Here is a 13,093-nt window from a genome sequence, read left to right as displayed (position 1 = left end):
TTCTTTAGGACAGATTCCTAGAAGCAGATCCTGGGCCGAGGGATATGAGCATTTTTAAGGCTCTTGGTATATTTTGTCTTATTACATTTCAAAAAAGATAGGAACTGGAACTTCATTTGAATACCACCTGCCCTGCCCATGAAGAATAAGTATTTTTGGTATTGATCTATCACGGTTTAGACTCGACACAGTATGAGCTCCAAAGAGATTTGAAGTCTGTAACACTAAGCCACCTGCTCAGGGAAGGGCTACACACCGGCTCAAGAAGTGCCATTTGAAGAGAGAGTCCCCACGGCTCTCAGGGAGGGTGGATGGAAGGGGCAGAAAGATGCTTTCCCAAAACACACAGTCTGTGTCATCCTCCCTTACGCGCAGTTTCACTTTCCACAGTTTCCACCATCTGTGGTCAACCTTGGTCTGCAAATATTAAACAGAAAATTCCAGGAAAAAATAGTTCATAAGTTTGCAATAACTTTTACTTTATTTTGTTATTAGTTATTGTTGCTAATCTCTTACAGTTCCTACTTAATAAATCTTTTCATAGGAATATGTACATACAGGGAAAAACGCAGTCTCTCTAGTGTTCAGTACTGTCTGCAGTTTCATGCCTCCACTGCGGGCCACAGTCAGATAAGGGGGAACAACTGTGAACCCCTTTACAGATGAAGGGAGACCCCGAGTCACCCCTTGTGTGTGCATGTGCCCTGGGTTGGCAGCCTTCCGGCACTAGAGCCCCCTCGCCATTGCTACTGAATGAGGAAGAGAGGAATAAGGCTCCTGTGGGACCAGAGCCTGCTTAACTTGGGACTTTTGCAATATCTCAGGTTGGAGGGAAGATGGATGAGAACCGTTTCGTGGCTGTCACCAGTTCCAACGCTGCTAAGATCCTCAACCTGTATCCCCGCAAGGGCCGCATCATCCCTGGTGCCGACGCCGACGTGGTGGTGTGGGACCCAGAAGCCACAAAGTAAAGTTTGCTGCTAGTCTGCAGGACTCAAGGGACTTGGGGACCCAGAGGCATATAATCTTTGCACCACTCTCGTCCTGAGAAATGACCGGCTTGCTGACTGCCTTCACATGGTCTTTCCTCTCTGCACCCACGCCCCTGGTGTCACCTTCTCCTCTCCTCACAGGGACACCCGTCAGATTGGGTCAGGGCCATCCATATGACCTCACTGGACTTCAACAGACCCTCTCCCAAACACAGTCCCGTTCTAAGGTCTGGGGTTAGGACGTAAATGCAGGAATTTTCAGGGCCTGAGTCCATCCCTTCCCTGAGGGCAGGGTCCCTTTCCGTGGACCAGGGATGTCATTCCCTCTCCTCAGCTTTCTCCCCTGCCCTTGTCTTCCTCCAGGACCATCTCCGCCAGCACCCAGGTGCAGGGGGGAGACTTCAACCTGTACGAGAGCATGCGCTGCCACGGTGTGCCGCTGGTCACCATCAGCCGGGGCCGCGTGGTCTACGAGAACGGCGTCTTCATGTGCGCTGAGGGCACCGGCAAGTTCTGCCCACTGAGGTCCTTCCCGGATACTGTCTACAAGAAGCTGGTCCAGAGAGAGAAGGTACCATGCCAAGGGCAGGAGGAGGATGGGAAGAGGGCAAGGCAGCCTTTGCTGAATATTCAAGGTTGAGAGTGCAGTGCGGAGCTGGTTTCCATTCCCCAGCTTTGATACCTACATAGAATTTCAAGGAACAGGAAAGTGGCGAGCCCTGAGTTCCCTGGGACTGTGGCTGCTGAGTGCCTCTTGATATGCAGGCTCTGGGGCCCTGGAGCAATGGCCATCTCTTGGTACACACACACACACACACACACACACACACACACACACACTCCCCTGCTGTGAACTAAGGCAGGGAGGAGCTGGTATTTGGAAAAAGCTCTCTACCCTCAGCCCTGAGTTGTCAGGTCCCTGAGCTCTTTTATGAGCCAGGTCTGCTGTGGGGGAACAGGCATAGGTGCCAGGCAAAGGCCCTCATTGCCACAGCATTGAATCAAAATACACACTCAGGGTCTCTCACTGAGGCAGGTGAATGGTCCCTCCTTTTCCACAGTGCTTCCCAGGCGTAGATGGTGGGCAGGAGGCCTCAGCCCTCCCTCTAGCAGAGGGGCCAGAAAGAGTGGGAGAGGCCAGGTGTGGTGACGCATGCCTACGATCCCAGCACTGTTGGAAGCTGAGATGGGAGGATCACAAATTCAAGTCCAGCCTGGGCAACTCAGTGACTTAGTGAGACCCTGTCTCCAAATAAAAAAGGGCTGGGGATGTAGCTCAGTGTGAGGTCTTGTCTGGAGGGAGACAGAGACATGGAGAGAAAGAAGAAGGGAAGGAGAGGAGGGGCAGGAAAAGGAGCTGGAAGAGCAAGGTGTTGATGTACAGGATTATCTAACAAAGGGAGGCTGTACTTACAACCCAATAACAAGTGTGAGTGAGGATGTGAAGGAAGTGGAACCTTCACTCATTGCTGGAGGAAATGTGAAATGGTGTAGCTGCTGTGAAAAACAGTTTGGCTTTCCTAAAAACTTAAATCTAGAGTTGGCATATGACCTAGCTGTTCCACTCTTAGCTATGCACCCCAGAGAAATGAAAACATGTCTACACAAAAACATGTACATGGTTGTCCATAGTAGCACTATAGTAACAATCCAAATGTATGTTAACTGTTGACTGGATAAGCTAATTGTGGTGTATCCATTCAGTGGAATAGTATTCAGCCACAAAAAGAAATGAAATACTTATAGACCCTGCATACAATGAGGACAAATCTTGGAACCAAATTCTAAGTTTAAAAAAAAAGCCAGACCAAAAAAGTAACATGTTGTATGATTCCACTTATATGAACTATCCAGAAGAGCAAATCCACAGAGAGAAAGTAGATTTCTAGTTGTTTATAGAGTTGGATGAGGAGAAAAACGAAGAGTGGCTGCTGGTGGATAGGAGGTTCCTTTTGTAGGTAATGCGACTGTTTGGAATTAGATGGTGGCAATGGTAGCACACCCTTGTGAATATGCTAAAACCCACTGCACTGTAGACTTTAAAACTGTGAATTTCATGATATACTGGTCATATCGCAATGGGGGGGGTTGGTGGGGATTGAACTCAGGACCTTGCGCTTTCGAGGCAGGCGGCAGAAGCACTGAGCTAAATCCCCCCCCACCCCGGTTATATCTCGATTTTAAGGAAAAAAATAGTATCTGACAATGGTTTGTGGCAATCTCTAAAAAGACATTAGTCAGGAAATAAGATGAAAGGGGCCAGGGACCAGAGATTTAGCTCAGTGGCACCACACCTGCCTCGAAAGCACAAGGTCCTGAGTTCGATCCCCAGTACCAAAAAAAAATAAAGATGAAAGGGGCCAGGGCAAGTGTCTCAAGCTTCTTAAAAACCCGCCTCTCAAGTGGATACCAGTTCCCAAGAGCCCACTGCTGGACCAGTGCAGGGAGGGCACTAGCCCCAGGCCACAGGCTAAGGACCACCACAGGGGTGATCTGAGGACAAGCATAGGCTGAGCATTTGCAGCTCATGCCAAGGGATGAGACCCTGCCCGTCACGGAGGGCGCCTGGTCCCTGCATTCCCAGAAACTCTGCAAAGGGGAACCTGGAGCTCTTCCAGATGGCCTCACAGAGCCATAAATGCAGTGCCTGAGCTGAGAGCTGCCTGTATGAGGCATGCTTGGGCCACTCTGTCTTGCACAGTAAAGGAACATGGGTTTCCGCCGGGGGCAGAGCTTTGCCCAGCAACCTGCCTGCCCTGGGGAGACCACAAGCCCACCTTCTTTCCTCCACTTTGACCGTGGGGCTGTCTCAAAGCTTCTGATCTCCCAGTGGTCAGCTATTGTGTAGATGCAGCCCTGGCCCAGGCCAAGCACTCAGACTCCCCAGGAAGATTGCCAGAGGACCCCAGGGCAAAGAGCCCAGAAGCTGGGACAAGCCGCCTTCCCTCTGAGAGAACTGAGACGACAGAGGCCCCTGTACTCTCGTGCCTATGCCTACAACTTCTGGGAAGACACAAGATCTTTGAAGCAGATGGACTTTTTGTTGCAAAACATAATATAGAAAGTTGCTGGGCTGGGGATTTAGCTTAGTGGTTCCGCCACCTGCCTCAAAAGCGCAAGGTCCTGAGTTCCATCCCGGTACCAAAAAAAAGAAAAGGTGGGTGAAGTCGAAAGATTCCAGAGAGATGGGGAAGACATTTTACTAAGAAAAGAAATAGTTTTCAGGGGAAGGCTGGATAGGCCTGGGAACTGATAAGAAACAGAATGGTTTCATAACACCAGAGATCGGGAGCTGTGGTACAGCGTTGGCCAGCAAGACCCAGTCAGACTTGTAACCTGGCCCAGATGTTCAGCATCTGTGTGACTGTAGGCAAATAGCTTAACACCTCTGGGCCTCAACTGCCACCTGGGGTAATAGTAGCACTTCCTTGGGAAGCTTTGTGAGAATTACATATGTTAACACACGTAAGGTCCTTAGAGTAGCATCTAAGTGTCTTCGTTACTCTTTCCCATTTCAAAGAGAAAACTACAAAGACACAGGTTGATGGGGAAAAATTCAACAAGAACATTCCAGCAAGCATGCTGGGGTCGATATAAATTCAGTCCGGAGGCCCTTTATCTAAAGCATTTATTCTAATGACATTTTTTTTTTCCTTTTTAAAATCAGGCATTATAAACAAGAGAGGATACATTAATTACATAAAAATAGTTCTTGAGTAGCAGAGTAAACTATCGTATTGTCATCAGCAGCAGCAGAGGACACAGGGGGCAGGGGCCCCTCTGGACCATGTCAAGGTTGGAAATGGGATTTTTCCCTTAATTGAAAAAAATGTCACTTGAGACTCCTGACTTAGAGCAAGAAGAGCTGCCCCTCGCTCGGCCCAGCGTGCGGCGGGCGGGCAGGTGAGGGGGCGCAGAGGGCAAGGCCGGGAGGGGACACCACACAACCCCAGCCCAGCCACTCTGTCCCCACTGGCAGATGAGCATTTTTCTTCCTGAGTTAAAAACAACACATACTTGCCTCGCAAATGCAAGGTCCTGAGTTCGATCCCCAGTACCAAAAAAAGAAAAAAAAAAACCAACCCAGAAAACAAGACAACCACCAAGTAAGAAAAGTTTCTGAAAAAGGACCCACCATATACATGTATAATACAATGCTGTAAAATGAAAAAAAGTATTTACATGTTAGTTATTTTTACACTGGCTAGTTCTGTACAGAAAGCAGGGAGTTGTGTATGAGTTAGCTGCTCCACAGATATGAATGTTACTGCTATTGTTTTTTCCCTTCGTTAAAATCTTCTTTCAGTGTAGAAATAATGAGTACTTAAGCTGAATATACAACCACTGCGATAATGGAGTTCACACACGGGGGAGGCCGCCTCTTCTTCCTCCTCTTGCAAAGAAACGGAACTCCAAGCCTGCCTCACTGGCGGAGCCAGGCTCAGGTGGCCCTGGGGATGCCCGTGGTCCACAGTGACCTACAACGGAGTAGCCAGGACGACCCAGCACCCTGCCAGCCTCCCCCAGGGCTGGGACCAGCAGGCGAGGTGGGAGCAGCAGAGCTGCCCAGTGGGCCCCGTACCCAGCTGCTGGAGGGGGTGCCTGCCTGACACCACCATCCTAGAGGTGCCGGCCCGGGGGTGACAAACTCACAGGACAGCAAGGCTGTCCCAGGGCAGACACAATGCTTTCCACCATCAGGGACAGCACCAGGTGAGGTCACCTAGGTGCCACAGTGGCCAGGCCAGGGCGAGAGGCAGCTCTGCCCAACAACTGAGCAAAGCATGTCCTTCTGGAGCTAAACCTCCACTGGGGCCCAGCTCATGGCCTCCTGAGGGCCTGGCAACAAGGACGTCACACAGAAGCACGCCAGTACACTTAAGCTTTGCTCAAACTAAATTGTTTTGTTTCCCTTGAAGAAATGACTTTAAAAACACCATGACTGGAAAAACAAGGCTGAGAACAGCATTCTGCATGTTTCCTAACAAAACTGACCCTTTGCAAGACACTGTAATAATGCCCATGGGTGGGTCTGCGATGGCAGAGGTGTGAAATCCCATGCATAAAGCTTTCATGACTTCAAAAGAAAAAGAGAAAGAAAAACTCCACATAAATGCTGCATATACATGATGTCTCTTTTGCATTGCATTTCAGGAAGTGGGGTCCCAGCAACAACTGAGCCCCCCTCAGTAAACCCAGAGCAAAACCCTACAGACGGTCTGTCACCCGAACGAACGTCAGGGTTCAGCAGTCTCTGGGTCTAATTACATTTTAAGGTCTTCAGGAAGAAACCAATTATAGTCCCTGTTCTGCCACAGCCCTCTGCTAACAAGAGTTCAGGGATGCAGAAAAAGGATCAAAATAAATACATAAACAAAACGCACTTTCCAAACACTGCAAGTGAGCAGCCTAGAGTGCAGACTCGAGGGAAAAGAGCGGCCTCGTGCAGGGGGATCAGGAGGCCAAATGTAGCCTGGTAGAGGCCTGAACCCTTCAGCCCCGGCTTGGCCTTCTGAGGCTGGACGAGGCTGGAGCAGAGCTACAGACCTGGGTGGAGGATGAGGAGAGGCCTTGGAGAAATCGTTCCGTGTCTGTTTTTCTCGCAGCGATATTGCTGTTGTGACTGAGGAGCACCGGGGGAGACGGGCTCTGCGGCTCCTCCAGGCCCCTGCACACCCTTCACACCCTTCCTCTTCCTCACAGTAGCGCTTCTCAGGGTGGTGAAGCCCAATGGGCTGGACCAGAGCAGTTCTGAGAGCTTTACACATACAGGCCTTTAGATTCCATAAGAACAGATTTCCTAAGAAAACAGACTAACTCTCACCAGGCCACACAGCTCCGCAGGGGTAGAACTGGGACGAGAACCCGGGCAGCCCGGCTGCTGAATACAGCCCTTAACCCTGATCTTTTGTGAGGACAGAACTAAGTAGTATCTCTATTCCCTCTGATCTCACAGTTGTCAGACAGCGTTAAAAGGCACGGCCGTGGGAAGCTAGCAGTGAGAGGATAACATTGCCTTGTGTGAGGCCGCGCCTCTGCTTTGTGCATGCGCACATGCGCTCGCACCTGCCCCGGCACAGGCACCCGTGCGCGTGCGCCATTTAGGAGGTTCAAGAATTCGCTCGTCCCTGCCCTCAAGGTGCAAGAGGCCTTGTCATCTGCATGACTTGGGACCTGAGCATAGTGGCAGCGTCTGACATCCCATCTGCCACGGAGGAGACTGCAGCCGTTCGCCTCGCGCTAATGCTGAAATCTTTTCCAGACTTTAAAGGTGAGGGGCGTGGACCGCACTCCCTACCTGGGGGACGTCGCAGTTGTCATGAATCCTGGGAAGAAAGAGATGGGCACTCCGCTGGCAGACACCCCCACACGGCCAGTCACCCGACACGGGGGCATGCGGGACCTTCACGAGTCCAGCTTCAGCCTCTCTGGTAAGGGCGAGGGCCCCCTCTTGGCTCTGGGTCCTGCGATGAGCGCAGGTCCGCCATCAGAGGCAGATACTAGTGGGGCCGGACAGGACAGGCCCACCTGGGCTCTCTTCCTGGGTTCTAAGGATATTTTTAACCCTGGAATATCTTGAGCGCCCTGCTTACAGGGATACCCCAAATGTGACCCGAGCTGAGAAGGATCAGTGCCCTCTGGTTCATGGGACTGCGCCCCTTTGTCCCTCCCTTTCTAGCCTCCCCAAAGGGTTTGTTACCCTGCTATTCCTGTTACTCTTCCTCCCTCTGGCTTTGCCATCTCATCCTCGCTTTTGCCCTCCTTTCATTTTTTTTCTAACCAAGGATTGTTGCATATACGGTATATTGCATTAACGTTAAGATCTTTTACTCTTAACCTCTGGCTTCCTGTTTCTTTCCTTATCTATCTCTCTGTCTCGGACCATGTCCTGGCTCTGGTCCACCTGCAGAATTTCTGGGTACCTTGAACATATCCTGTCCCCTTTCTTAATGCCGGCATCTCTCAGCGACATCCTGGGCTCCTCCCGGCCATGGCTCTCTGTGCCTCAGGGACTTTGCTGTGACCAACAGCATAAGTCCCACATGCTCCGTGGTACTTGGCAGAGGTCCTCACCTCATAAATGGAGACCAAGGACAGGCTGAGAGAGGCCCTGGTCCTCCAGGCAGCATTGGGGGAAGCTGCCACCCCATCTGAAGTGGGCAGTGAGCTCAAGACCAGCCAGAGAGGCTGTGCTTAGAGCAGGGACAGCGAGAGGAACAAGACCTGGTCATTCCACCTGCAGTGTAAAGTTCACCACGAGGATGAGGCCAAACACCGTCACAGCACAAGAGACAGCAGCCAAGCCAGAGGGCTGGGGAGGGGACCTGCCTGCTGTGGTTCCTCCCCAGCTTTATGCTGAGAGCAGCTCTGACAGGGACATGTGGCTCCCAGCGGAGGTGCTGGTGGCCCTCAGGGAGGGATCTCTCCCACTCACACATCCTCAGGGCCACTGCCACTTGCACTAGTGATGGGACATGAAAGCCAAGGGTCAGAGATGTGTGTCTAGAGGATTGTTGGATACACACAGGCCTCACCAGTCCAGCAGGTGAGGATTCCCAGGGCTCCAGAGCCCGCACTGGTCAGTGACTCTTTCTGCCCCTGCTCCATAGCCAAGACTGGGCAGAGCTCCGCTCAGACATGCAGACCCCTGGCAGCCCGTCACCTCCCCCCCATCCCAGGTCTTGGCTGGTCTAAGTGGGACAGGCTGAAGCAGTCCTCTCTGTTCTCTGGGCTCCCTTTTTATGTAACTCTTGGGATTTCAAGATGTGGGCGCCTTTCGGTAAGATTCTTTCCTTTTCCAAAACCCTAGGACAGCATCCCTGTACCCTGTCTTACCTACTCTGAGGCACGTGTGGCGGCAGGCTGAAGTGTGGTCTGCATGCACCGTTTCCTCCTGGGTAAAGCTGGATGGAGTCGGGGTGAGGACTCGGTGAGATCATACTCCTGCAGGGTGAGCTCAGCCCCTGCGTGGCCTGTTAGGAGGAGGAGCCTGCCTCACCCTTGCGCTTCCTTACCCACAGGTTCCCAGATCGACGACCACGTCCCAAAGCGAGCCTCGGCTCGGATCCTCGCGCCCCCTGGAGGCCGGTCGAGCGGCATTTGGTAAAGGCACCGACCAGCCCCGCAAGCGCAAGCGAGGCTACTCCGCGGGGGCCTGCCGCCCGCAGCTGCAGGGGGCGGGAGAGGCTGGGCTGGGCAACGCACCGCCTACGGGGGCCCCAGGACCCGGGGAGCCCCTCGCCAGAACGTGATTCACTGGACTTGGAGCCACCCCTGACAGGCACTTTGAGCTGTCCTCCTGCTGTGCTCCTCTCCTGCCCTGGCCTGGGTGGGCGTCTCTGGGCCCTGGGAGCCCACACTATGCACAGAGCCCACTGCATAGCACCTGCCCAGCTCCCCCGTCACCACTGCCTCTTGTGCTGGCTCTAGGAAGGCCCAGACTTTAGTGCCCTGGCCCTGGCCACCCAGCCTGGTGTCCAGAGCACTTTAGCAGATGCGTTTTATAAGTACAGACCTCCCTCTCCTAGCCCCTGAGACCCTGCGTTGACATTTCCCAAGTCACGCCTGTCAGCTCCCCAGCCATGCCCAGGACATCCTGGGTGTGGGTGTGGTTGGGACACCCTGTGCCCTTTGCCAGCCTCTCTGCACTCCATACCCACACCCTCTGGGAGGCCCAGGCCCAGAAGGGTAGCTGGGTGGGGTCCGAGGCTGGTGCCAGGCGAGTGTAAATGGTTTTGTTTTGCACGTTTGGTTTGCGCAGTGGTTTGGTTTGACTTGTTTGTGCATCCTGTGGAAAATAACAGTGCTTTGTGTCACTAGCATAGCATAGAAACAGGAATAGATGTGGTCCGTAGGAGATGCTGCACTCGCCACCAACCAGAGCACAGGGTGGGGTGGGGCGGCTTGCAGCCCCCCCCCACCCCGCCTGGGCTTCTCCAGTTGCTGTAGGCCCTGGGCCAGGCCCCTTCTCCTCCCCTCCTGGTCAGGTTTTCTTCATTCCGAGAGGGGGCCTTGATGCTGGCCCTGGAGACTAGCAGGCAGCCAGGTGACCCTTCCCATCTTTGCCCTTGGTCACTCCCAGCACTAACACACACACACACACACACACACACGCACGCACGCACGCACACACGCCCTCACACACAGAGCCTCCTGTACCTTCCCCTTGCTGGACAGAGGCCTGGCTACTCCTCCTGTGTGATTGGCAAGAGGCCATGTGCCTGCTGAGAGGGAGGAGTGGTTGGTCAGAGGGGCCAGGGAGGGAGGCTTCAGCCCACTGGGTGTAGAGCCCGCATCCCCTGCACAGGTGCCGCGGGGTCCTGTGGTCAGCACCGTGTCCTCACTGGCAGCGGCTTCATCACCCTGCATGTCTGGTGGGCCCTCCCTTCCTCAGAAGCTCCTCAGAGGTTCCAGGAAGAACCAGGGTGATCTTTATCCACCCCAAGCGATCTGAGAAGTAGCTCCACGCCCTGCCCTTGGTACACCTTGTTTCCCCCTCAGGGAAGTGGTTTCATGTCATACCCTTGGTTTGAGCACCCCACGCTTGCAGGAGGCCCCTGGACCCTTGGCTAATAGTCATACTCTGCACATCACTATAGTGCTCTTCATGTATCAAAGTGCTTCCATATGCAAGCTCTCATTTGATCCTCATGACAATGGAACGTATTCAGTGGCACTTCGGTTCACAAGCATTTTTGTTGCAAACAGTTTGGTTCACAAGCAGAAGCATTTGGCAAAATTTGTTTTTGTTTACAAACTTTGCATCGGGTGACAAACAGAACTGAAGCCGTTTTTCCCACACAAACACAAACGTGGCCATATTTTCCAAAACCATGGAACAAATTAAGTTCATGAACCAAGGTACCACTGTATTATTCTCCCCATGTTCTATATGTGGGAACTCAGTCACAGAAGGTTTCGGCCATCTGGCCCCAGAGGTAACGATGACCACCTATGGCCTTGGCTGTCTAGCCCAGCTGTGGAGAGGAGGTGGAGGTGATGGCAGTTGTTGATCCCACCAAGAGTATAACCAACGAAAAGACTTACTCCCCAGTAGGCACTCTGCTTTGTTTTGCACAAGTAGATAGATTTTTTTTTCTTCAACTTTGTTGTAAACAAGCTAATGCATATCTTGGTTTGAGCCAGGACTAGAAAAGTGTTGGAGGCTTCCCCTGTGTTATGAGCTGCATCCACATCTTCCCTTCACTCCCAGTGTCCTCCCTTGGGGGCTGAGAGGACAGAGATGGTAACCCAGGGAGCAGAGGCATCCATGGTACATAGGGACCTGGGATCGAGGAAGCCACCCCGGGTAAGGGAAACCGCGACCCTGACCAGCCCTTGCTGGGTCGTGGCCTTGGGCAGATGCCAAAGAGCCCAGTGGTGGTGGGGCTGGCTGGGCAGAGCACCCTGCTTGGGCGAGCAAAGCTTTACCTTCTCTGAGTGCCTCCACCCAAGGATGCGTGACCTGTGACCCGGGGCGCTGGGAGGCCACATCTGGGAGGAGTCCGCCATGGGCCTTCCATTTCATCCACCCTCACCCTTCCATAGACCCTGCCCTTGCTCAGGAGCTTCTAGATGGAAATCAGAAGGAGGTTCAAGGAGCTAAATGAACAGTCACGCCCCCCACCCCTGCCCCAAACAGAGCTCCAGCCAGCTCTGTGGCCCTTGGCTGGAACAGAAAGGGTCTCTGGTTGCACCGAATGCAGCTCTCAAACTGGTCTTGTACTTGCTGAATAAATACTGTTGTTCTTGCCTTAGCTGCTCTCTAGGTTTGTGGGGTTAAGTTACCAGAAAATTGTGCTACTGTGTGTGCGTGTGTGTGTGTGTGTGTGTGTGTAGTGCTAGGAGTCCACAGTAGGCCTCTGTCAAGCCAGTGCCACAAATGAGGGCTTTTCCCACACTGACCCGGAAAACATGGAACCACGGGAAACCACACCCCTCCAGCTGCTGAGGGAGCAGGCACAGCCTGGGGTCAGGATGGAGCCCCCAGCACCCAAGTGACTTCCTCACTCCTCTGTAAATGTCATGGTGCTAAGATTGTGTCAACCCCAAGAAGACACACAGTCCTGTGCTTTGGCCACCGTTCGAGGCAAAAACAAAACAGCCCGACACATTGTGTTCTGGTGCAGGTTTGTATTAAACTGTAGCTACTTCTTGCTTGGTCTCTGTTGTGTTTATTCAAAGAGCAGGCAGTTTGGCAGGCGTCAGGCTTCACTGGCTAAGAAAACTCAGCTTTGATCCATCCCTCCTGCCACATGGGAGCTCACTGGGAGGCCAAGCAGCCTGGAGTTTAAAAAGTTGGATGACAAAGATTCCCAAAGATCCCAAAACCAAGATTTTTGGTGCCTGATTTTCCAGAACAAGGTTGCTAAGTTATCTGAAAAACTAATAATGAGCAAGCATTCGATACAAAAGGGAAAAATCTAGATGCCCCAAACCTACCCTTTGTCACTGTTCTCTTAGTTCCTGTGTGGGAAGCCTGTGCCCCCTCCCCATCCGTCACAACTGCGGCAGATGGAACTGTGTCTTCAGCATCAGATGACAAAGCGCTGTCCCAGGGCCAGTGTGTCTTCAGAGGGCCATCACTGTTCTCTGACCTTTTAGAACTTCACCTTTAGTGCAGGGTTGATCCACTGTACCCTTAAAACCCCATCCACTGCATCGAGACTCCCCTCTTTCTCTCTCCACTCAGCTGGATGTTGGAGGAATTACCTGATGAAGCTCTTTCACACTAAAGAGTAAGTGAATCATTGCTTCTAATATTTTGTGGTTACTTGTACTTATTTCTCAATTACCCCACACACACACACACACAAAGACAAAACTAATGAGATTTTAGGTAGTGTGGAGGAAATCTGCACACCATATTTAGGAGCATTAACAGAATTTGATTAACTGCCTAAAATACAAAGTAAGGATCTGGATTGAAAACTGCACAGGCACGCATATGACAGGCTATGTGCAAGGTGTCAGAAGGATACAGAGAAAGACAGGAAAAGGGACTGCAAAACAGCACCTCAAAGGCCAAGGATATAGCTCAGTGGCACCACCACCCACCTCACAAGCACAAGTTCCTGAGTTTGATCCCTGGTACCAAAGTG

At 52.2% G+C, this 13,093-nt stretch overlaps 1 protein-coding gene across 3 annotated transcripts in view; it reads left to right on the top strand.

The window, feature by feature from the left end:
- Dpysl5 (dihydropyrimidinase like 5) overlaps positions 1 to 12,149 on the top strand; it is an 86,341-nt gene extending 74,192 nt beyond the window's left edge. For all 3 annotated transcript variants that reach the window (XM_004839150.3, XM_004839151.4, XM_004839152.4), the window contains exons 10-13: positions 825 to 967; positions 1,356 to 1,563; positions 7,255 to 7,423; positions 9,014 to 12,149. In XM_004839150.3, the coding sequence (XP_004839207.2) occupies positions 825 to 967; positions 1,356 to 1,563; positions 7,255 to 7,423; positions 9,014 to 9,099 (606 nt within the window). In that variant the 3' untranslated portion in view covers positions 9,100 to 12,149. The remainder of the gene's footprint in view (positions 1 to 824; positions 968 to 1,355; positions 1,564 to 7,254; positions 7,424 to 9,013) is intronic.
- Positions 12,150 to 13,093: the final 944 nt, after the last annotated feature.

Source organism: Heterocephalus glaber, unplaced genomic scaffold (genome assembly GCF_053883595.1).
Source record: "Heterocephalus glaber isolate CG9 unplaced genomic scaffold, H.glaber_assembly_v1.0 deba00001457, whole genome shotgun sequence".
NCBI lineage: Eukaryota > Metazoa > Chordata > Mammalia > Rodentia > Bathyergidae > Heterocephalus > Heterocephalus glaber.
Note: the sequence above shows the minus strand (reverse complement) of the source record. Positions and strands in the feature narration are given on the sequence as shown.